This window comes from Microtus oregoni, unplaced genomic scaffold (assembly GCF_018167655.1).
Source record: "Microtus oregoni isolate MIOR12 unplaced genomic scaffold, Mior012 000062F_ref0000492, whole genome shotgun sequence".
In the NCBI taxonomy this organism is placed as follows: domain Eukaryota; kingdom Metazoa; phylum Chordata; class Mammalia; order Rodentia; family Cricetidae; genus Microtus; species Microtus oregoni.
The window spans coordinates 8066752-8092388 of record NW_024543872.1 but is presented as its reverse complement, the minus strand read 5'-3'; the positions used below and the strand labels follow the sequence as shown (position 1 = coordinate 8092388).

At 45.8% G+C, this 25637-nt stretch overlaps 2 protein-coding genes across 5 annotated transcripts in view; one reads left to right on the top strand and one right to left on the bottom strand.

The window, feature by feature from the left end:
- Positions 1 to 25492, top strand: LOC121439670 (glucokinase regulatory protein-like). Its single transcript, XM_041640234.1, is given in 22 exon segments — positions 1 to 60; positions 517 to 639; positions 641 to 676; positions 1058 to 1126; positions 2001 to 2002; positions 2166 to 2235; positions 2598 to 2671; positions 3054 to 3120; positions 3607 to 3620; positions 3622 to 3658; positions 4889 to 4983; positions 8335 to 8440; positions 10469 to 10587; positions 10989 to 11087; positions 11271 to 11365; positions 11702 to 11782; positions 12123 to 12218; positions 12803 to 12900; positions 12991 to 13074; positions 23495 to 23644; positions 24567 to 24701; positions 25271 to 25492. Coding segments are annotated over 22 exon segments (1887 nt in total). The 3' UTR covers positions 25448 to 25492.
- LOC121439671 (fibronectin type III domain-containing protein 4) overlaps positions 1 to 25637 on the bottom strand; it is a 92569-nt gene that overhangs the window by 5189 nt on the left and 61743 nt on the right. The window lies entirely within an intron of this gene.

Here is a 25637-nt window from a genome sequence, read left to right as displayed (position 1 = left end):
ATGTGAGGCACGAAACGGTATCAGCATGTGATTGAGACCCCTGAGCCTGGCGAATGGGAGGTGAGGCCCTTTCTCAATTTCAGCCTTCTGCACTGATTCCTAGAACAGTTCTGATTTGGACTGGTTTCAAGCGTGGTCTTCTGCTCCTTTCCTCTTCCTCCTCTTCTTTTTTGGCTTTTTAAGATAGGGAATAGCCCAAGCCGGCCTCAAACTGCTACGTATCTGAGGATAGCCTTAAACTCCTGATCCCCCTGCTGCCACTGTGCAAATACTGGAATCAAAGGCACACCTCCCATGATAGACATCCTTTTCCTATCGTCCCTAATGGGCTCAGAATGTCACATGAAGACTAAGTTCTTGGTATGTGAATGGCACGCGCGCGTGTGTGTGTGTATGTGTGTGTGTATGTGTGAAGTATGTGAATCCAAGCCAGATACTGTGCCTACTTCCACTCCTGCCTCCAGCCCAGCAAGCATAAGGCTTCCTGTTCCTGACTTTGTGCCCCCTTCTCTCTAGTTGTCAGGGTATGAAGCAGCTGTGCCAATCACAGAGAAGTCCAATCCCCTGACCCGGAACTTGGACAAAGCAGATGCAGAGAAAATTGTTCAGCTGCTGGGGCAGTGTGATGCTGAGATCTTTCTTCCAGGAGGAGGGGCAAATAGTGTCCACCTACCAGGTGACCTACAGTCAAACCTCAGACACTGCCAAAGAGATGCTAAGCCAACCACATCTCAACTTCTACCCTCCCGGACTACGGTTTCTAATTTTGGAAATCCTGAGCCCCCTCCTCCATTCCAATCCACTGTCCTCTGTTTCTTTCCTTTTGTTCTCATCCCCCATTTTTTGTTTATTTATGCATTTATTTTGTGAGGTGGGAGGATTTATTCCATGGGGAAATGTATGGAGGCCAGAGGACAACTTTTGGGAATCAGTCTGTTCTTTTATCATGTGGGTCACAGGAACGAACTCAGATCATCAGGCTTGGCTCCACAGAGCCATCGCATGCTCCCCTCCTAGCTCCCATTTCTTCCTACTGATTCCTGTCCACTCTCCACAGTGACTGTACAGTGAGTCAATTCTGACCACCATGTTGCAAGTGGCTGGAAAAATCCAGGAGGTCTTGAAGGTACTAACTCTTCGCCTGCTTCCCATCCAGACACTGCTGTTCCCTCTAATGTCTTCTTTCTTGGGTCTCCGTTTCTGATTTTTATAAATCTGAACTCTTTATTATCTTGGTCTTCCCTTTGGATGTTTATTATTATCTTGGTCATCAATAGTAGTTATGATAATTGCTAGATGAATACTTTATCATCAGCAATACATTTTCTAATTTTGCTTTGTTTTTGGTTTTTCAAGACAGGGCTTCTCTGTGTAGCCCAGACTGTCCTGAAACTCACAGAGTTTCACAGTCTGGCCTTGAACTCACAGAGCTCTGCCTGCCTCTGCCTCCCAAGGGCTGGGATTAAAGGCATGCACCACCACCATCCAGCATACATTTTCTTTTAAAAATTATTACTATTGTTATTATTTTTTAAACGAGGATGGTTGTTTTGCCTGTATGTATGTCTGTGTACTACATGAGTACCTGGTGCCCATGGAAGGCCAAAGAAAGTGTTGGGTCATCAGGAACTTGAGCTGCCGGTATCTGGAGGCTGCCATGTGGGTACTGGCGATCAAACCTGGTTCCTCTGGAAGGGCAGCCAGTGTCTTAATCGCTGAGCCACCTCTCCATCCCTGGCAATGCGCTTTTACTCACTCAGTGCCTGCACAGAAATCTGTGACGCTGGCATTATTGTCTTTTTTTTAGATTTTCTCTTCTCAGATCAGAAAACAAAGAACGGATGTTCACAGTAGCTAGCTTGAATGTACCCAGCTAATAACAGCTGGATGCGTCTGCTTTGGTTGTTTATTTTTATTTAATTGACAGAACTGCTCTCAAGTCCCTGCTGGAATAAGTAAGAATTTTAATGAATAGCTTAGTCTGAGAGGCGAGCCAAGAGGAGTTCTTTCTCCAAATCATTGTTCTTTTTTGCTACCTCACACAGCCTATGTCCTGCTCAGTTTTATGATGAAGAGAAGATTGAGGAGTTCTGTCTTCCTCTGTCATTGACAAAGGAGAAAGGAAAGTATGATTCTTCCTGACCTGGGCCTCTTTCCTTCCTCAGGGTGCCAGATGGAGGCCTGGTAGTACTGAGTGGAGGAAGAACCTCTGGCCGCATGGCATTCCTCGTGTCTGTGAGTATGCTAATTCCCTGTTTTCTCCTTTCCTTCTGGGGACATCACCCAGAACCATAAAGCTCATTAGAGGTAAGTTCTCTCCGCAGATATATTCTCTCCCCACCTCCTTTCCAAAAGCTGAACCCGGGAGCAAGTCCGGTTTCTCTGACCTCACTAGATCTCGGCCCTCCTCTGCCTAGCATTCCCACATCGCACGCAGCACTAATCAAGCTGCATCTTTAAGTGGCAGATTGCAAATAAGTTAGGGACAAGTATTGGTCTAAAAAGACCATTTTGCATCCCCAGTCCTCTATAAACTGAGACTCCACAGCGCATCCTCTCTCTCATTCCTTCTTCCTACCCTCTCTCCTCCTGGCCAGGTCTCTTTTAACCACCTGATGAAAGGCCTGGGACAAAAGCCTCTTTACACATTCCTCATTGCAGGCGGCAACAGGTAAGTGACCTGCGCATGTGGCCTCAATTTTATTTTATTTTTTTTAGAAACTGCATTTGAATGAGTTTAGTCAAAGATTATATTGAACCTACCTCAGTCTCCACCATTCCACATTGCCTTATATCTTATATTCCTTTACAGACTTTTATTACCTACCTGGCCTTGTAGGTATTTGAGGTTTGTTTTTGTTTTGTTGTTGTTGTTGTTTGTTTTGTTTTTTTTAACTCCGTGGTATATCTACCTTGGTCCCTGCTAAACAGTAGGTGCCCTTTCAATAGTAACTTTTCTCTGTTCTGTTCTCTCCATGTGCCCCTTCCTAACGAGCTATAGGGTTCTGCTTCTTGACCAGCGCCACTGACCTTGATTGTGTCTGCGTCCTTAGGTCTATCGTGGCCTCTCAGGAAAGGACAGAAGACAGTGCTCTACACGGGATTGATGAGCTGAAGAAGGTCTGTCTTTTCCAATACTACTCAACTAGAGAGGCCCCTTTTCATAGGGTTAGAAAACCCCCAGCCTCAACCAAGGCCTGGCCCCTCCTCTGGTCCTGATTTTTCTCACGCAACAGATTTGTACCCTGGTGTCCTCCTCACTCCCTGTAGCTCTAATTCACACCTCCTCCAGGAGAACCCCTGCTCCCCGTCATCCTAACTCACACCTCCTCCAGGAGACCCCCTGCTCCCCGTCACCCTAACTCACACCTCCTCCAGGAGACCCCCGTTCCCCCCCCCCCCGTCACCCTAACTCACACCTCCTCCAGGAGACCCCCTGTTCCTCGTCACCCTAACTCACACCTCCTCCAGGAGAACCCCTGCTCCCTGTCACCCTAACTCACACCTCCTCCAGGAGACTCCCTGCTGCCCATCACCCTAACTCATACCTCCTCCAGGAGACCCCCTGCTCCCTGTCATCCTAACTCACACCTCCTCCATTCCTAGGTGGCTGCTGGGAAGAAGAGTCATTGTCATAGGCATTTCTGTTGGACTCTCTGTAAGTATGAATGCAGGCTGTTGGGGCGACTTTATGAGGAAGGGGTGGGACCAGAAAGGAAAGGAGAATGTTGAGGTGGGTACCAGGAAATAGAAAACCTACGCAAGGGGGCTGGAGAGATGGCTCAGAGGTTAAGAGCATTGCCTGCTCTTCCAAAGGTCCTGAGTTCAATTCCCAGCAACCACATGGTGGCTTACAACCATCTGTAGAGAGATCTGGCGCCCTCTTCTGGCCTGCAGGCAGACACACAGATTATTGTATACATAATAAATAAATATTTAAAAAAAGTATAGAAAAAAGAAAACCTACGCAAGGAATTTTATTTCAATTTTCACCGATTTGATCTATTTTTATGAATATGAAAAGAGAGGGAAGGAATTCTATCTCAGAATAACTGTGTATTGAGCCAAGATGGACAGACTAGTCCAGGAGTCAGCAAGCATTGCTGGCAGTCAGCATAGCCAGCCGCCTGAAATTGTGGATCATTTTACTGGCACACAGTCTTTGTGTTTACTTAGAATTCATGGCCTCTTTTGTGCTAGGCTTAAGTAGTTGGACAGAGATCATAGGGCCCACAGAGCCTGAAGTGTTTACTGTCTGAGCCTTCAAAGAAGAGTCTGGCTTCTGGTTTCATCCCACCATCAGCCTCAAGGGGGACTTGTTAGATCTTAGGCTACAGAAGGGTCAGTCTGCATTTTAACAAGATTCTCAGGATGTTTTGTATGAGAAACATCGGGTTTGATTTCCTGTCAACCCCACAACAGTTTTGATTCTAAGAGTTCAGAGTGCAGAGCGTTAGATCCCAGCTGTTGGACGATGACCTCAACAGGACGTTGACCTAAAGGAGGCCGTTGCCATTACAACTGTGATCAGTCATTTCTGAACTTCACCATCTGGAAGATTTCTGTGGAGGAACATAAGAAAAAAGTAGCCCTAGCTGGGCGATTCTTGCTTGTAACCCCAGCACTCGGGAGGGAGGGGCAGAAGGATGATTGTGTGTTCAAGGCCAGCCTGGACTATACAAGGAAATCATAGCCCAGAGAAAGGATAGTTCTGCAACTTTTGGGGTACTTGTAAGGCGTATGCTTCCCCACATCAAATTTGGATTCAGCGAGTCTTGGCTGAGGCTTTAGTATTTCTAGCAAGCCTGCTGGGGCAGGTTCCTTGTGGACCTTGGGGAACACTCAGAGCCGTTCCCTTCATTGTGCTTGCCTCTCTTGCTACCACCAGGCACCCTTTGTGGCAGGCCAGATGGACTATTGCACGGATAACACAGCAGTCTTCTTGCCAGTCCTGGTTGGCTTCAATCCGGTGAGCATGGCCAAGTGAGGCTTCTTCTGGGACTGGCAAGGCCTTGGGGGAACCTGGGGAAGGGACGTGTCAAAGGGACATGCCTCACTGATAAAGGTACCAAGCCACGTGGCTAACACAGACAAGTAGTGTGGGTTAAGATGTAGGATGTAAGAATTAGTTAATAAGAAGCCTGGACTACTAGGACAAACAGTTTATAATTAATGCAAACCTCTGTGTGTTTCTTTGGGGCTGAATGGCTGTGGGATGGGGTCAGGAGAGGGGGACAGAAATCTCTGTCAATAGTCCAGAGTATCATCAGCAAGAAGATGGATCTATGGTCTTGCTTGCCAAGTCTCAGAATGTAAAAGTAAATATGCAGTGATCCCTAAGCTTTTGAAGTTGTTGGCTGCTCCATTTTAAATGGTCTCTCCTGTTTCAGAAAGGGTGGAAGGCACTTACAAAATGGTGGCCCATTCCTTTAATCCCAGCACTCAGGAGGCAGAAGCAGGTGCATCTCTGAGTTTGAGGCCAACCTGGACTACAGAGGGAGTTCCAGGACAGCCAGGGCTACACATAGAAACTCTGTGTCAAAACAAACAGACAAACAAACACCACCCCCCCAAAAAAAACCAAAAAACAAAAGAAAAAAACAAACCAAAAAAGCAAAAGCTATATAAACCACAGATTTAGAGCAGGAATTGAAGAGGTAAAAAAGACAAGAGCTAGAAGGAAAAAACAGGGTCAGGAACATGTATACCCCAAAAGTCTATGCTTCCATCTGGGGTGACCCCCAAGCATCTTTTCAGCGTAGCAGTGGGTCCCCAGTGGTCACGCACTCCTCTTTCCATCTCCTTTGTCTCAAGCTCTTTCTTTCATCAATCCAGGCATGTTTCTGCTCCTCTCTGACTGCTCATATTGGCCTCTCCTCCCACTTGAAGCCCTGTGCTGCAGAACCACCTTCTTTGGGGTGGGGAGGGAGAGGTCAAGATTTTGCTATGTAGCCCAGGCTGTCCTATCCAAATGGCCACTTGATCTGATCTGATACTCCATGTGGCTAACCAATACAGTGCAGATGTCATTCTTTATTGATTTAGGGTAATGCCATGACATATCTGTTTGGTTAAACTGTCCTTGGTGATTGATTCCAATGCACAGCCAAGTTTGGGCAATTCTACTGAATAAGCCATTGGATTGGATCACCTGATGGCCCTGAGGGCTTCCTGTCCATGGGGGTCTGCAGTGGGAGAGCCTGGTTCTTTCTCTTCCCAGTCCCAGATTCCAGGCTTGTAGTGTGACTCGTACTAAGGTGTAAATGAGTTTGTGATACTCTTAACCCGGATCCTTTTCATGGAGGACTCTTCACCCAAAATATATCTGCAGCAGCGGGTGCTAATTTCAGGCCCTGTGACTAAGTGAAATGAAGAATTTCAAACAATGTAGGCGTGGAGCTCTTCCAGTTGTTCCTTAAAGCGGTGGCTCCCTGTCTTGGCTCATCTTCAGAGCTGTCTCTGAAGCTTTAAAAAATACAGTTTAGGGCTCTGTGCATACCTGCTGAGGCTGAACCTCTGGGTAGGTGTGGTGTCCAGAACTGGATGTTTACTGCAAAACATAATTCTCTTCGCCCCTCATCCCGGGGTGTTGATGTTCAATGAAGTCTGGGAATCCTAATTTTTATTGCACAATGTTGGTGCTTTCTCTATTCCCTCCTTAGGTCTCCTCTCTCTAGGGTCTCTAGGAAGTGTTAGAAATGAACTTGAGGGCAGCAATAGAAGGTACTTTACACAAAGGGTATAAAATAGAGGAATCTTGTCTGCCTCAGGATTCACACAGGAGAAAAATCTGTAAAATCGTTCCAGAAGGGGTTATTGTGTGCCTGCCATCCCTGTGCCAGGGAAGCAGAGGCAGGAGGATTCCTGGCTGTGCTGGCTTGTAGGTCTAGTCTAGTGAGTGACCTTGTCTCAAAAAAAAGATAAGATGGAGCCAGGCGGTGGTGGCACATACCTTTAATCCCAGCACTTGGAAGGTAGAAGCAGGTGGATCTCTGTGAGTTCGAGGCCAGCCTGGTCTACAGAGCGAGGTCCAGAGCAGGCTCCAAAGCAACACAAAGTAACCCTGTCTCAAAAAAGCAAAACAAAACAAAAACAAAAAATTAAGATGGAGAATAATTGGAGAAGGTAGTTAAGGTTGAACTCTGACCTCCACACACAGGTGTAGTAATAGGAGCGGCGGGGCTGCGTCCCCAGCACCCCGGCTGCCTGGCTAGCTTATGCCCCGAAATAACAACACACAAATTGTATTCATTTAAACACTGCTTGGCCCATTAGCTCTAGCCCTTACTGGCTAATTCTGATATCCCGATCAACCCATCTCTAAAAAACTTGTGTAGCACGGGTCTTACCGGGAAGGATTCTAGCCTATGTCCATCCTGGGTTGGAGCTTCATCGTGTGTGCCTCAGAGAGCAGAGCACTCGCCTCTGTCCGGGAGAGGGGAGCATGGCGTCTCTCTGAGCTCACTTCCTCTTCCTCCCAGCATTCTGTTCTGTTTACTCCTCCCACCCATGTATTAACCTATCAGGGCCAAGCAGTTTCTTTATTGCTTAACCAATGAAATCAACAGATTGATATATGACACTCCCACATCACACAGGTGTGTGTAAAGCTGCACACAAGTGCCTACATATACATGAACATACACCCCTCCACATCCCCACACCCCAACACACACCCCACACTACACACACATATACACACAATAAAAGAAACAGTTTGAAAAGGGATGGACTCTTGTCAGATGTGATAAGGTACAACCAGGGATGCTGTGTGCAGGGTGGGCTCAGTCTTTGAGGCCATGCCACATTGAGCAAATCGCAAATCATCCCCCACTTCAGAAGACCCTCACGCTTTCAAGATTCCACAATCTGTAGCTAAGCACATAGACTGTACTAGCTCTCTTGTCTCCTTAACACATTGCTTTGTTCCTGATTAGTCACCAACAGATGCTACAGTTAATAGCGTGACTTTATATCTCACTAGGGACCAGCATTCCTCCATCAGGTAGCAGGGGTTCACTCCTCGGGGAGATTCTAGATGTATTCAAAGGATGGGAAGGGTTTCAAAGGAGTCTAAGATGGAATATAAGGTGATAGTGTTGACCCTTGACTTCTGGCTGGAACTTTAAACTTGAATGTTGGCTTCATTGCTGGAGGTATTATTAACCCAATCCTTGGAGTTCAGGGACACCCCACCCCAGATGCTCCAAATATTTCTCTGTGAAGTAGCTGACCTCTGACCCCACTCCCTCACTGAGCTGAACTGCCAGCTAAGGCCTTTCCTTCAGATCCTCACAGGCAGTCCTTCCTCTTCCGTGTTTCTCTGGACCTCAGAAATGACCCCATTGAAGACTGGAGATCAACATTCCGGCCAGTAGCAGAGCAGATGCAGAAGATGCAAGAGAAACAGGAAGCTTTTGTGCTCAATCCTGCCATTGGGGTAGGCCAGACTTTCTTTGCTCCATGCTCCTCTTCAAGCATGCGAGAATTGCTTGTCACTTGCTGGGAATCTTTGATCTTATGGCCCCTGTTCACAAATCCCCAAGGCATTTCATGTCAGCTCACATGTTTCCAATGAAGTCCTATTTTTTTTCTTCTTTTCTTTTCTTTTTTTTTTTTTTTTTTGGTTTTTCAAGACAGGGTTTCTCTGTGGTTTTGGAGCCTGTCCTGGAACTAGCTCTTGTAGACCAGGCTGGTCTCGAACTCACAGAGATCTGCCTGCCTCTGCCTCCCGAGTGCTGGGATTAAAGGCGTGCGCCACCACCACACGGCCCTATTTTTTTTCTTAACTCAAAATGTTTTTTTAATCTTATTTCAACCCTGTTTCTCAGATTTGTAAGCAGTAAGCACTTCTAGACTCTAGAATAGTCTAGAAGAACTAGAACAGTCTAAAAGAGCTAGAACAGGTCAGAGAGTCTAGAACGCTTTCAAAAGGGCCTTTTGCTATCTATGAATAGACAGCCTCGGCTAACTAGCCGCTGTTAGGTCTCTTCTAGTCCCCTACAGATTCAAATGTCAAATATGGCTTTAAAAACCAGAATGCGATTTTACTAATTGGGGGGGGGGTGTTTTTTGTTTTTGTTTTTTGGCAGAAGTGGCTTCTCTGTGTAGCTCAAGCTGTTCCAGAACTTGCTCTATAGGCCAGAGATTCACCTGCCTCTGCCTCCTGAGTGCTGGAATTAAAGGTGTGCGCCACCACTGCCTGACTCCCTACTTCTTCCTTAACCAAAATTTTTGCTTCCTACCTCCCTTTGCCAGTAGTGGGCACATCTGAGCCCTTCCCCTTGATCCTCATGTGAGATAGGAAGGGAAATTCCATGGTGTATGTAGTTTGTTCTTGTCCCACATCTCCTGTCTCATCCTGACTCTACCGGCTGGTGTTTGTTTCTTCAGAGCTTTATTTTTATTTATTTATTTATTATGTATACAATATTCTGTCTGTGTGTATGTCTGCAGGCCAGAAGTGGGCACCAGACCTCATTACAGATGGTTGTGAGCCACCATGTGGTTGCTGGGAATTGAACTCAGGACCTTTAGAAGAGCAGGCAATGCTCTTAACCACTGAGCCATCTCTCCAGCCCCAGAGCTTTATTTTTTAAATTATTTTTTAGGTATGCCTCTCTCTCTCTCTCTCTCTCTCTCTCTCTCTCTCTCTCTCTGTGTGTGTGTGTGTGTGTGTGTGTGTGTGTGTGTGTGTGTGCATGCAGGTGACCATGGAGGCCAGAAGAGGGTATTACTTTCCATGAAGCTGAGTTACAGGCAGCTGTGAGCTTCCCAGTTGTAGGTACTGGGAACTGAACTCAGGTCTTCTGCAAGAGCAGTGAGCACTGTTAAGCCCTGAGCCATCTCTCCAGCCCTTAGTCTTCTGTTATAAATCTGTACCACCGAGTGTCTATTCCACGTGTCTGTCCAGAGCATGGGAGATCTGATACTAAGGAATGGCAGACTACCATAAAACATGGTGGGGAAGGTTCTCAGAAATAAAAATATTCTCTGTCTGGGCAGTGGTGGCTCACACCTGTAATCCCAGCACTCAGGAGGCAGAAATAGAGGGACTCTCTTTGAGTTCGAGGCCAGCCTGGTCTATAAAGAGTTCTAGGACAGTGAAGGCTATTACACAGAGAAACCCTGTCTTGAAAAAGAAAGAAAGAAAGGAAGGAAGAAAGAAAGAAAGAAACCAAAAGAAAAAGAATGAAAAGTATTCTCTGAAAACCTTTGACCCAATTGACAAGAGACAGCACCCATCCTTATAAACATAGTCAAGGCCACCAGGAAAAGATACGCTCATGGCTCACTAATCAGAGTGAGTGTCTAATAGGGACCCCCAAACATGCTCGTTCCCAGGGATCAGCAACCACACTCCACCCGAAGGATCACCGACACCTCTCCATGCTCAGGGGTCATGAACTGGAGAACTGGTAGACTCCTGGGTTGTTCTTTCTCCCAGTTAGTGTCATTGCCTCCTTAGCCCGAGGGGCTCAGTGGCTCTTCCTGGATGAAAGGCAGGAGCGCCACCAAGATTCTGCTGGAAACCCTGCTGCTAGCGGCCCATAGGACTGTGGACCTGGGTGTTGTGGCCTCTCAAAGGTATGGAGAAAGCAGACAAGCTGGGCATCAGATCCACACCATGGTGACACAGGGGAAGAGATGGGAGGTCCTAGCTCCTAAGACTCACATAGGCTAGAACCCAGCCTGCTGTGACTTCCTTTCCTTACCAGAGTCTCTGGCCCAGCTTCTAGAATGCTCTAGTCCACCCTCCTCTTGGCTTTTGTTTTTCCCACTGCAGCCCTTTTTTAAAAATAGAATCCTTTCTGCTCTTATTAATGGGGATCTTTCTCCCTCCTCCTTCCCCTGCTTTCCTCCAGAATGGACTAGCAAAACCTTTTAAAAAATGGGAATTGTGACATCCCCTAAGTGTGGGTAGGAGTACCTAGCTCTTTTGGGGGGGGCACCATGCCCTTCTCGGGAGCTAGTGAATTTTCTTTCAGATGCCTTCTGGACATCCTGAGGACATTTGAGTGGGCTCATCAGGTGACCTACAGTCAAAGTTCCAAAGTTGCCACCCTGATGAAACAAGTCAGCACCAGGTATATAGCTGTGTGTGTTTGCAGAGGGCATCCTGAAAGTAGGGGATACTTTGTGAGATGTGTTAGCGTGGCAAGGGTGATGGGTCCGCACGTTGGAAGGTCTTGGGTGTGTTTACTCTCGTGTTATTCTGCGGCCTCTTTTCACGGTGGTCATTCGTGTCCTGGCCTCTGACTCATTCTCAGCCTGGAGAAGAAAGGCCGAGTGTACTTAGTTGGCTGGCAGACCCTTGGCATCATCGCCATCATGGATGGGGTAGAATGCATCCACACCTTTGGTTCTGATAGGCCCTAGTCCTGATGCTCTCCCAGCCCATTGGGATACATTAGCAAAGCATTTTCCCACAACCCCCGCCCCCACCGAGGTTCTCCAGTGCCCGCCCATACTGCCCTACATAAAGAGGCATTTCGGTCAAATGCTTTCATCACTTGAAGCCCCAATTGCCACCTCGGTCCTTGATCTCTCAGGTCCCACCCCAGCGCTTTAATTGTAGCTTCTCACTCAGGTTACTACCGCTCATCCCACATCCCACTTCCTGACCCCATGACAGCCCTTGGATTAGAACCTTTCTATCCTCCAAAGCCCACCGTTATTTTCTCTCTCATCTTAAATTTCCCAGATTTCCAAGATGTCCATGGCTTTCTCATGGGTGACCACAATGACATGTTTAACCAGAAGGCAGAGCTCACCAACCAGGTCCGAACAGGACAGGACTTGGGAAGCTGTAGAACTCACGGGTGTGCAGAGGGCAATAGAAGGATGGGATCTGGGATGGAGGGAGGACGAGGGGGTAAACAGCCTGGAGCCTCAAAGCGCTGCGGTATGGAAGGCTCTGGATTTACCCTCGAAAACTCAGCTTTAGTCTACTGACCTGCTACGTCACCTTTGGTAAAATGCTACCATTTTGAACACTGGTTCTTTTCAAGTGAAGTCCAAAGGACTGTAATAGATGTCCCCCTAAGGTCCCCTAAGGTCTTCAAGTCTGTGCTCTTGAGCGTCCTTCTGGGAGGAGCTCCCCTATCTTCTTCTGCCCCGCAGTCCCCAGTTCACTTTCTCCCAGGAGGACTTCCTGACTGCCATTCTGCCATCCCTTGTGGAAACTGACACTGTGGTCTTCATTTTCACCCTGGATGGTGAGCAGGAAGATGGGACCAGTGGCGCTGAAAGCAGCAGCGGTTTAGAGGGGCTGCCACTTCGAGTCTCAGGGTGCCTTGTCAGAGGAAGGGTGTCTTAGTTAGGGTTGCTGTTGTGATAAACACCATGACCAAAATCAGCAGCCTGGATAGGGAAGGTTTTTTGTTTGTTTTTTTAGCCTTACAGTTTATAAGTCTATCACTGAGGGAAGTCAGGGCAGGATCCTAGAGACAAGACCCAGAGCAGAATCCGTGGATGAATGCTACTTACTGTCTGCTCCTCATGACTTGCCCAGCCTGCTTTCTTATTGCCCTCAAGGCCACCAGCCCAGGGACAGCACCATCCATAGTGAGCTGGGCCCACCAATAATCAATCAAGAAAATGTGCCACAGGCTTGCCCGCAGGCCATTCTGGTGGGGGCATTTTCTCCATAGAAGTTCCCTTTTCCCCCAATGATTCCGGCTTGGGTCAAGTTGACATAAAAGAGAGGGGCAGAGGGAGTGTCCTGGCAGGACCCCAGGGTGGCAGGAAAAACAGCGTCATAGATCATCCTTTTAACTCGGATGCCTCCTGTCCCATCCAGATAACCTCGCAGAGGTCCAGGCATTGGTGGAGCAGGTGAGAGAGAAGACCACGAACACCCAGGCCCTGGTGCACGGCACCGTGGGGCAGTCCTTGCCTGTGAGTGTCCAGCAATGGGGAGAAGATCTGGGTGTGATACAGCCCAGGCCTTCTGGAACACAGCACCCCCGTTTATCTCTTTCTCCTCAGGCCCCTCTAAAGAGGCTCTTCCCCTCCATCAGCAGCATTACATGGCCACTTCTTTTCTTTGAATATGAAGGAAGCTATGTCCAGGTAGGCGGAGATGAGAAGGCAATGCCTGCTGGAGAGGAGCCCTCACCCTCCAAAAAACCCCAAAGCTAGATGGGAAAAAGCCTAAATATCTGTTGATCTTCTTTCCTCCCCAAGCTTGGAAAATTCTCAAATTATCAGGTCTCTAAACAGAGTTGCCAAGGCAACAGGGTTCATTTCTTTCTAGAAGCACACCGAAAGGGAGAGACAGGCCACCAATCACCACACGCTCATTTGTTCTCTGGGACGGGTTAATTGTTGATACTGAAGTCGTTATCACCACCCTAAAGTGTCTAAGGCTCTTTTTTTGCACGGCACCCTATGCTGAACACAATGCAGCTCTGACTACAATGGAGCCCTGTGCAATAGTGAAATTATAATCAGGAGACACACTGAGAGGCATCATAGACATCGTAAGAAGTTTGTGTGCATTTTGCAGTTTGGTTTGGAGAGGGCACCAGGAAATCTGGGTGCCAATTCAGCTCTACTGAGTGTCCCAAGAGAGAAAACAAGTTCATATCTCTGGGTCTTTTCTCACAGTTGACCACCCACCTTTCATGGGGCTAACCAGGGCCCAGAAGGGATGCTGTGGGGGAGGTGTACTCTTCCATCTTTATTCAACCCACTTCCTTCCGGAAGCTTTCAGACAGAGCCAGGACACGGCCTCCCTGAACCCAGAACTCTTTTTTTTTTTTAAATTATTTATTTATTATGTACAGTGATCTGCCTGCATTTGTGCCTGCAGGCCAGCAGAGGGCACCAGAGCTCAGTACCGATGGTTATGAGCCAGCATGTGGTTATGGAGAATTGAACTCAGAACCGCTGGAAGAGCAGCCAGTGCTCTTAATGCTGAGCCATCTCTCCAGAGAGAACCCAAAGGTCTTACATAACTGCCTCTCCCTAGTGGAGAACCCACGCCCCTCTGTCCTTCGCTCTAAATGGCGTTCCTGTGTCCTATCCCTACTTATTGGCACAGTCCCCACATTCAATGTTCTCTTCTGACATTGCCTGCTTTTGAAAAAGTCTTCTCTGATTAACTTGACATTGTCTATTCTTCTCCACACTTACACAATCCTGATGCTAAATACAAATATAGCTCTTTATACCCTATGAATCTTTCATATATATCAGCTCAGTTCTCATAGCAATCTCCTAAGGCACGTGTGCTCAGTTTCACCATCTCTCTAGCCCCTTCTTTCTGCTTTCTTCCTCCCTCCCTCCTTCCCTCCCTCCCTCCCTCCCTCCCTTTCTCCCTCCTTCCTTCCTTCCTTCCTTCCTTCTGTGTTTTGTTTTTTTGTTTTTCAAGACAGGGTTTGTGTGTGTGTAGCCCTAGCTGTCCAGGAAATGGCTTTGTAACCTAGATTGGCCTTGAATTCACAGAGATCTGCCTGTCTCTGCTTCCTGAGTGCTGGGATTAAAGGTGTGTACCATTATACACGGCTATTTCTGCTTTGAACGTAATGACATTTTATTTAAATTTTGTCTGTATTCAAATCTATTAGTTTTTTTTCCCTTGTGGTTTTCAATCTTTCGCTTGATGCTGCCTTCATCCTTCCATATGGAATTGTCTGAAAAACGTAGGTTTCCATTGGCACTGTGTCCTCTTGTGCTTTCTGCTGCTATGATGGGAACTGAGCGAAAACAACATGGAAGGGTTAAGACCCTTCATCCTACACTTTACGGTCTATCATTTCGGGGAGTCAGGCAGGAGCTCCAACAGGAGGCAAGAGCGGAGGTGGGACCGAGAAGGAAACAGCTTCCTGGCTTATTCTTCATGCTCCATTTTCTTTCTTATAGAATATTCTATTACATTTTAGTGTGTGTGTGTGTGTGTGTGTGTGTGTGTGTGTGTGTGTGTGACGGAGCTGGCTCTCTTCTACCTTGTAGATCCAGGGGATTAAACTCAGATGGTCAGCAGGCACCTCTACCTACTGGGCAATCTCACCAGCTCTCGGCCTGCTTTCTCATACAACTCACAACCACTTGCTCAGGGGTGGCATCAGCACACCAGAGTGGGCTGGGCCCTCCCGCATCAGTCATCAACCAGGACAGTGCCATATAGACATGCCCCCATGGGCCAGTCTGATGGAGGCAATTCCCCACCGGAAGTCTCCCTTCCTAGGTGACTCCTGTGTGTGTCAAGTTGACAAAAACCAGCACAGACTTGATTATCTTTGGTTGTAGAAATATTTTTGATACTGTAATGGTCTTCACTTTTTTGGTTTTTTGTTTTTTGTTTGTTTTTTGAGGCAGGGTTTCTCTGTAGCTTTGGTGCCTGTCCTGGAACTAGCTTTTGTAGACCAGGCTGACCTCGAATTCACAGAGATCCGCCTGCTCTGCCTCTCGAGTGCTGGAATTAAAAGTGTATGCCACCACCGCCTGGTGGTCTTCACTTTCTAAAAAACAATATTTTATTTTATGCACATTGGTGTATGTCTGTGTAAGGGTGTCAGATCTTGAATTACAGGCAGTTGTGAGCTGCCATGTGGGTGCTGGGACTTGAACCTGGGACCTATGGAAGAGCGGTTAGTGCCCTTAACCACTGAGCCATTTCTCTAGCCCTGGTCTTTGTTTTTAATTTGAAACATTTTGCCTTCCTCCCCAGTCCTTTGCCACATTTACTTCATCCCCTTTGTTTCTCTTGCTCACCTGAAAGATAAGTGAATCTATCTTATATTTCACACTACGCCAGGCAGAGTGGCACATACCTATAATCCTGGCATTTGGGAGAGGGGGGGAAGCAGAATCAGAATCAGGAAAAGTTCAAGACCATCCCTAGCTACATAATGAGTTTGAGGTCACCTTGAGTTACATGAAATCCTGTCTCAGAAAACCAAAACCAAACCAAAACAAAAATCCAAAAAAAGCAAATCTCACACCAATCACTTCATAATACATGTGCTACTGGCAAGGGCATCTGCTGCTGTCAGAACGATGTAATTATCCATGCTGGGAATGACATTTAATCTGATACCATTACCTAAGTTCAGATTTCCTGAGATGTCCCTGGAGAGGCTGTTATTCTCCAGACCTGGAATCCAATCAAGGGTAATCTCCTGACTTTAGCCAGTAGGTCTTTCGGCTTTTGCTTAACAGTCTTTTGGTTTGGTTTGGTTTTTTTTTCCTTGTCTCTCTTGACATTGATATTTTTGAAGTCTAGGCAAATCTTTCCCCAGAGTCACCTCACATTTCCAGCACATACAAACAACTTGCTGTATTGTTTCTTCGTCATATTCAGGCTTATGTTTTCAGTTTTGTTTCCTTTTGGAGGAGACTGGCATGTCACATTGGGAGTCGCCTGGCATCTGTTTGTCTCTTCCTTGGCGGGGCTATGGTGGCTTCTTCAGTGGTGACGACTGCTATGTTTCTTTGCATCCTGTCACCCAGCTGTCCGTACCCACTGTGTTCCCATCTGCTGCTGATTTCTGCTTGACTCAATTGTTCCTGTGGTGACTCTCAAATGGCGATTTTCTATTTCTAGCCTTCTTCCTCTTATCTATATTCATTAATTGGCTTTCTTCTCTGAGGAACTTCCTATTTGCTCCCCACCCCATCTGTATTTGTTTAATGTCATTATGGACTCATGAATTTTCTGTTGTTGTTAAATGTTTAGATTTTTTTTTCTTTTAAAGACAGGGTTTTTTATGTAGCCAAAGCTGAACTAGAACTCATTATATACCCCAGACTGGCCTTGAACCCATAACCCTCCCACCTTAGCCTCCTGAACACTGGGATTATAGACATCTACCACTATGCATGGCTTAGATGTATTTTAATACAGTCTATTTTATTTTTATTTCTCTCTGTGTGTGTTTGCTTGTCTGTATGTGCACCATGTGTGTGCAGTGCCATGGGCCAGAAGAGGGCATTGGATCTCCTGGAACTGGAGTTACAGGTGATCGTAAACTGTGGCTGCTGGGAGTCTCACTCAATCTTATACAAGAGCAGCAAGTGCTCTTTACCCTGAGCCTTCTCTCCAGCCCCTTAATACTCTCTCTCTCTCTCTCTCTCTCTCTCTCTCTCTCTCTCTTTCATTTTTTGAAACAGGATTTCTCTGTGTAATAACCCTGGCTGACCTGGATCTCACTCTGTAGGCCAGGCTGGGCTCAAATTCGCAGAGATCCACCTGCCTCTGTGTCCTGAGTGCTGGGATTAAAGGTCTGTGTCATGCTTGGCTTCCCTTAATATTTTCTCTAGTACTGATTTTTCATTTTAATCCTTAGAATGAGAGCATATTCAAGGTGGCTTCCTCGAGCCTATTCACATCCATATTTAAACATAATTTGTATGTTTCTTTTTGGAAAAAAAGAAAATGAAAAACAAACAAACCAAAAAAACCACCCTCTTATGTTTGGGCAAAGGGTGGCATACAATTTACATCTTATGTGCTTTGCTTAATATTTTATGAATATTACTCAACTGCAATGTACAAATCTTGTCTTCACTGACAGCTGTGCGTGCACATGTATGATAACTGACCTGACCAATTTCTTATTTGGAGCATCAAATAAGAATATTTTGCTATTGCCAGTAATGAAGCAATGATTATGCACATATCTCAGTGCTTCTTTTGATAAATATGTAGAAATTTAGATCTTGGTTTAAGGTTAAATACAAATATTATTTTGCTGTATGTTGTAATTTTTTTTTCCATAGGCTTTGTACCATTTGCTTTCCACAATTTAAGTTTGAATTGATGCGGCTCCATACAGCCTCCCAGAGAGTTTTGTCTAGCTTCATTCAATTTCTGTGTAATTTTCATTTATATTCTATTAGTTATTGATTTTGAAGGAGTGGGATGGTACCCGGGGCTTCACCCATGCTAGGCAAGTGCTCTGCCCCTGAGCCACTCCCCAGCCTGTATCTCTATGATGTGAGAAGTGGAGCATCTTTCTCTCTCCTCCATTTCCCTCCCCTCTCTATTTGTCCCCTTACCTGATGGAGGAAGGTCATTGGCCAATAAAGAAACTGCTTGGCCCTGTGGGTGGAGTAAACAGAACAAAATGCTGGGAGGAAGAGGAAGTGAGGTCAGAGTCTCGACAGCTCTGCTCTCCGGAGCAGACGCCTCAGCAGAGACGCCATGCCCTGCTCCCTGGCAGACACACGTGATGAAGCTAAGACCCAGGATGGACTAGGCTAGAATCTCCCCGGTAAGCGCACCTTGGGGTGCTACACACAGATGATTAGGAATGGGCTAAATTAATATGTGAGAATTAGCCTAGAAGAGAATGGGCCAAGCAGTGATTAAATGAATACAGTTTGTGTATTGTTATTTCGGGCATAAGCTAGCCGAGCGGGCAGCCGGGGTGCTGGGGACACAGCACCGCGCCCCTAGTACTACATATGGCGCCCACGTGGACAACTGCTTCCACATAAAGCCTGAGACAGCTTGGGAAGTAATTCTAGAACAAAGTGAAAGCATTGTGCCTGGTTTCTTGGTAGCAGCAATTTCTCGGTTCTACTCTGCTTGCTAGAGGCAAGCAAGCGCCTCATCTAAGAGAGGCTTCCTGACTCAGCTTTAGCTGCAAAGCCTGCAGCTCATTAAGAGGTCCTGCCACGAAACACTTAAATGGTGTTGACGAAAAGCTGAACGCATGCTTTTCGGTTTTCAGCCGTAGCAGGAAAAAAGCTGCGCCGTTTAAAAATGCTGGCTTTCTGGGCCATCCTGCCAGGGCAAACTCTGACTGTTTGAGGCTGGAAAGCTAAGGAATGGACTGGATCTAGCTGGCAAAGCCACGCCTTTAATCCTACTGAGATCGCTTGGTAAATTAAAGATTCATGTGGTCAGAAAAAGAGAGATATACAGTAAAGAGAGATTCAAAGACAGAAAAAATTTCTGAATGGTTTAAAGTGTGTTAAAAATATATACAGACTAAAAGTTAAAGTTCTTAAAGTAAAAAACATAAAAAAAGGAAGAGAGTTGTTGTGTGTGGTAGCACACGCCTTTAATCCCAGTGCCTAGAAGGCAGAGACAAACAGATCTCTGTGAGTTCAAGGTGTAGTAGCGTACACCTTTAATCCCGAATGCCTGGGAGGCAGAGACAGGCGGATCTCTGAGAATTCAAAGACAGCCTGGTCTACAGAGTTACTTCAGGTCAAAGATACAGAGAACCTGTCTCAAAAAGCAAAAAGTTAAAAGTAAAAATAAACGAAATAGAGGTTAAAACAAAGCTGTACAAAGATGGAAAATACACAGAGAATCTTGATACTGTATGCTATTATGCTCTCTTTGAATTGTTTGAATGCTGAAAAAGGAGCAACAGCTGCTAAAAGATATTTGTTTATAAATGCTGCTGAACTAATCCAACATAGATATCTTGAATTTGGATCTAAGGATATGATACTTTGGAAAGGAGTTTCTTATTTTGTTTTCACAGAGGATGAGACGCTGTTCATTTCTTCTATTCTGATTTGGTATGATGGACCACGCCCTCCTGAAGGGTTGCAGTGAACATCTTCAGAAAATTGCTTCGCTCAACTGCCAACTGAGATGAAACTAGCACACAGGTTATACCATGAAAGACCTAATTAACGACGCCCCCATTCAGCAGGAAGCAGTTTGGAGAGAAAAAACTGCGCCCATGTTCCCAAATATGGTTTATCAATGTTCTTTTACATTTAAATGGGGATATGATATAGATATGAATAATTTGCATTAGTATAGATTTTGCTTTATTGATAGCGATTTAAGGTCAATTTTGTTAAATGTATATGTATTTCTGATATTGATTAAGGTATTGTGATTGTGTAGTTCATTTAAAAATGTAATGTATATAGGTAGTTAATAGATAATCATAATAGTCAAGTTTGTAGTCATGTTAGTTAGATTTTCTAGATATATAGAGATATATTTTAGATAGACATTCTTCATGTCTTTCAAAGATTACAGAATAGGACATTTAATGTTTTAATAACTGAGGACTTTTCATGACAATGAGACACTCTGCTCCTGGCAGCACCAATCTACTTCGAGAGGAAGATGGGCATCGAAGAGGATCATTATGGAGTTTGATAGCCATTTGGGCAAGAAACTGCTCTTGCCTGGACTACTGCATAAACTGGACACAGAGAACCCGCAGAGAGAGGACTACTGAACTTGCCTAAGGTGAGATGATCTTTCGGGGTTCCTGATTCATGAAAGAGTCTGCGAGACATTCTGCAGGACACAACAGATAGTGACTGAACTGACTTTGAATTTTCCTGCTTTATGGAAATGTCTGCTGGATACCATGGGCCTGAAGGCTGAAGATGGATGCCCCAACGATACAGAGGAACTTTGGGTGACTGTCCAGGCAGCGAGATGTCTCTGTCATTTCTAGAGTTTTAAAAGTTGCTTTTTTCTTGTTTGCTTAGGTAGTAGTGTATCTTTCTGGAGTCTTTGATGGAGTTAAGAATAGTTAGTTATAGTTATAGTTTTCCTTAGTTATGATAAAGATTGTTGTAACTTTTACTTGATAACTGTTTTGTTATATGTAATTTTGCTATGTTAAAGCCTTTTTTTTTTTTGTTTAAAACGAAAAAGGGGAAATGATGGAGGAAGGTCATTGGCCAATAAAGAAACTGCTTGGCCCTGTGGGTGGAGTAAACAGAACAAAATGCTGGGAGGAAGAGGAAGTGAGGTCAGAGTCTCGACAGCTCTGCTCTCCGGAGCAGACGCCTCAGCAGAGACGCCATGCCCTGCTCCCTGGCAGACACACGTGATGAAGCTAAGACCCAGGATGGACTAGGCTAGAATCTCCCCGGTAAGCGCACCTTGGGGTGCTACACACAGATGATTAGGAATGGGCTAAATTAATATGTGAGAATTAGCCTAGAAGAGAATGGGCCAAGCAGTGATTAAATGAATACAGTTTGTGTATTGTTATTTCGGGCATAAGCTAGCCGAGCGGGCAGCCGGGGTGCTGGGGACACAGCACCGCGCCCCTAGTACTACACTTACCCCTTCTTTCAGTTGTCTTGGACCTCCCCATGACAATCGACTAGCCTCAGATTCATAATGGCCCCTTCCTTCCTGCCTCCAGCATGCTGGGATTGCAGACTTCTGCCACCATGCCCAGCGTTTACTTCTTTTTCCACCAGGCTTTGAAATCTCGGCTGACTCCTTTGGCCTTGAGTTCTTTACAAAGCCATTAGTGTTCTATTTCTGATGCATGTTGTAAATATTTTCTCTTGGCTTTAGCTTGCAAGATGTCTGCTTCAGTTTTTCCGAGGTTGAATTTGTCAATCTCTCCATTGCCATTTGGGGCTTGAAGCACAGAAAGCTCCTCCCACACTCATGCTGGCATGACACCTCTGCTTCTTCTTGCAGTTCTTAGGAACTTTGTTTATTCTTGTGAAAACAGTAAGACATGAACTCACTTATATTTTTCCAGGCAATTACCTAAAATTGTCTTAGTTCTTTTCTATTGCTGTGGCTAAGCACCAGAACCAAGGCGACTTCTAAAGGAAAGCATTTAACTGGAAGCCTGGGTACAGTTTCAGAGAGGGTGTCTATGGCCACCATAGCAGGGACAATGGCGGCAGGCAGTCGGGCATGGTGCTGGAGCAGTAGCTGAGAGCTTACATCTTTTTATTATTATTATTATTATTATTATTATTATTATTATTATTATTGAGACAGAGTTTCTCTGTGTAGCCTTGGCTGTCCTGGAACTCTCTGTAGACCAGGCTGGCCTTGAACTTACAGAGATATGCCTGCCTCTGCCTCTGCCTCTGCCTCCGGAGTGCTAGAATTAAAGGCATGCGCCAGCACCAGCCAGCTGAGAGCTTACATCTTGAGACAGCAACCATGAAACAGAGAGTGTTAACTGGGAAAGGCATGGACTTTTGAAACTGATTCAAAGTCTACCACCAGTGAGATGCCTCCTCCAACAGGGCTCTCATAATTCTTCCCAAACTGTCCCACTAACTGTGGAACAAGCATTCAAGTAACATGAGCCTATTGGGGCCATTCTCACCCAAACTACCACACCAATTGTCTCAGTTTAATTTTGAAGTATAGCTTGTCTTGAGTGATGAAGGATATTACATGTGCCATATAGTCAAGCTCCATGTGCGCTGGTCCAATAACAATAGTGAGTTTGCATGTATTTTTTTTTATGTTAGAAGCAGTCTAGACTTCCTATTTTTTCCACTGGCCTGCTTCTTGATGCACTGCTGCCATGAACTTAATGATAGAGGATTTATGGCATGTTTAATATTTGGACGGATTAGTCCTCCATTAAATATTAAGGTATTTCCTAACTATAAATACGGATTTATTTCTACATTGGAACTTAAAAGTCAATCATGTAAACTTCAAAATAACTTTGTTAGTGATACTTACCAGCTTGCATTCTCACCAGCAATGCAAAAGTGTTCCGTTTTCCCCACAAGCTCTCCAGCATAAGTTGTCATCAGTGTTTTTGATCTTGGGCATTCTTACAGGTATACGATGGAATCTCAGAGTTGTTTTGATTTGAACTTCTCTGATGACTAAGGATGTTGAACATTTCCTTAAGTGTCTTTCAGCCATTTTAGATTCCTCTGTTGAGAGTTCTCTGTTTAGGTCTGTACTCCATTTTTTTTTAAATTGGATTATGTGATCTTTTGGTGTCCAATTTCTTGAGTTCTTTATATATTTTGGAGATCAGACCTCTGTCTGATGTGGGGTTAGTGAAGATATTTTCCCATTCTATAGGCTGTCATTTTGTTTTTGTTGACCGTGTCCTTTGCTTTACAGAAGCTTTTAAGTCTCAGGAGGTCCCATTTAGTAATTGTTTCTCTCAGTGTCTGTGCTCCTGGGGTTCTATTTAGTAAGTGGTTCCCTGTGCCAATGCGTTCAAGTGTACTTCCCACTTTCTCTTCTATAAGGTTCAGTGTGGCTGGCTTTATGTTGAGGTCTTTGATCCATTTGGACTTGAGTTTTGTGCATGGTGATAGATGTGGGTCTATTTTCATTCTTCTACATGTTGATATCCAGTTATGCCAGCACCACTTGCTAAATATGCTTTCTTTTTTAAATTTGATATTTTTTGCTTCTTTATCAAATATCAGGTGTTCTAAGATGTGTAGATTGATATCCGGGTCTTCTATTCGGTTCCATTGGTTCTCCTGTCTGTTCTTATGCCAGTATCAGGCTGTTTTCAGTACTGTAGGTTCGGTTTTTTTAAAAAAATTTATTTATTCATATTTTAATGATGAGTACATCATTAAATGTCATACAATGTTAGAAGAGGGCACCAGATTATGAACCACTATGTAGTTTCTAGAAATTGAACTCTGGACCTATGGAAAAGCAGCCAGTGCTCTTTCCCCGGCCCTCTCTCTCTTCAGCCCCTAGGTGGCTGCTGTCTTAGCCCAGGTTTTCTGTTATAATATGGCTCTCTCACCCACTGCTCTCCCAGCCCCTAACTTCCAGTGCTCCTGTGTGTCTGTATTTCAGAAGTTCCAGTGTGAGCTAAGCACCAAGTGGGTGTTGAATACAGTGAGTACCAGGGCCCACGTGCTGCTGGGGAAGACCCTACAGAACCACATGCTGGACCTCTGCATCGTCAACTCCAAGCTCTTTTGGAGGGCACTGGCCATGTTGCAGGTGGGAGCGTGACAGGAGACCCCCAAACCCAGACCGTAGAAGGTGGTTTTTTTTAATGTTGGGGAGGGGTGTAGGGTTGAGTGCTAGGTTTTCACAGGTGTGTCTTTCTTGGGCATATCATCCTGTCTTCATTGCATGCACACAAAGGTGCATCAATGTGATACTACAACTCCCAGTCGGCAGTCTTTAGGTTTCAAGGTGCAATAGAAACCCAACTAGTAGCTGGGCAGTGGTGGCACACGCCTTTAATCCCAGCACTCAGGAGGCAGAGACAGGCGGGTGTCTGTGAGTTCAGGGCCAGCCTGGTCTACAAAAGTGAGTCCCAGGACTTGGAATTGAATAGTTCTAAGACAGTAACCCCGGTGGGAAGGAGTCTTTCTGTTCCTCATGACACTGCTAGCATCTGGCAGAGGGCTCTTGTTGCCTTGTCTTGGGTCATGTGCACAACTTTGAACCAATCACTGCCCTCCAGGGAGAAAGGGCACCTGCTCATCTGCTTTGTGTGTACTTTCAAGAAGCTGGTGGGGCAGGAGGGCTTGATTATATCTACGGTCTCAGAATGGAGACCAACAGTTATCCAGGAAAAGAAAGGGACCAATGCCCAAATGGAGGGAGAATGGATGATGGGCAGAGATCATGATGGACGGCCTTGAAGGTTGCTATCCTTTAGCATCCATTTATGTGGGGTTGTGGGATCACAGTTGTAAATCTCACCAACTTCCCATTCATTAACTCCTTTAACTCAGTTTTCCTTTACACTTTGTGATTATGGGGTTGCCAGGAGAGACAAACTCTCCACAGTGTCTTCAGCCAGTCTTCAGGATCCTAGCCGCCCCACCCCTCTTCTCCCTTTCTTCTGTGACACTATTTTCAGTTCTCCTTGTCCTCCACCCCAACACCGACCTTACTACCACTCCCACAGAGGTTTTCTGGACAGTCCAAGGCTCGCTGCGTCGAGAGCCTCCTCCAAGCAATCCATTTTCCTCAACCACTGTCAGATGATATCTGGGCTGCTCCCATCTTCCACCACGTCCAGGTTGTCCACGAGAAGGAAAAGGTATCCTTTCTTTCCCCTTGCTGGCCATTCCACAAACTCTTTCCGAGGATCTTAAACATCTTAGGAACTTGGTGTGACACTAGATTTACAAAGCTCAGAGATCAGTGCCACACAGAGCTCCCATTTGGAGGGGTAGGTGGATGGGGTGGGGTGGGGTGAGGAGGCATGACAGTGGCAGAAACTACAGAGGCAAAAACGACACCAACAAAACGGCTTCTGTTCTGCCTTGGAGGGGCATCAAGAAGGACTGAGAGAAGGGTCTTAGCACAGGAATTTTCCCGCTTAAGTGAAGGTTTTTTGTTTTTGATTTTTTGTTTTTCGAGACAGGGCTTCTCTGTAGCTTTGGAGCCTGTCCTGGCACTCGCTCTGTAGACCAGACTGGCCTCGAACTCAGAGATCCACCTGCCTCTGCCTCCCACGCGCTGGGATTAAAGGCGTGCGCCACCACAGACCCGCCATCTTCCTATTCTTTTACCCAACCTAACTCCTGTGCCCAATTCTTGTCTCCTCCAGGGTTCTTTCTCAAATGACCTTACCGTTTCTTCAGCTCACCCTGCCCCTTCCCACAGGTGATCCCCACAGCCTTGCTGAGCCTTTTACAATGCTGCTCCATCACAGAGGCTAAGGAACGCCTGGCTGCAGCTCCTTCCGTCTGCGAGGTTATCAGGAGCACCCTCTCTGGGCCGGGTCAGAAGCGCACCACCCAAGCCCTTGGGGACCCAACAGCCTATAGTGCAGTAAATTGATGTTTCTGGGACTGTGAAGAGGCTCTGCCATCGGTCCAGTCCCATGAAGACTTGTTCCATCGATACATGTGGTGGCGGGACAAACCCAATTTCTGGGGGTGGGGGTGGGGGCATTAACAGCCCGGGATCGGGGAAGAGTCACTGGCATCTTCTGATCTCAGAAATAAAACTGATTGTCTTGTTTTGGAAC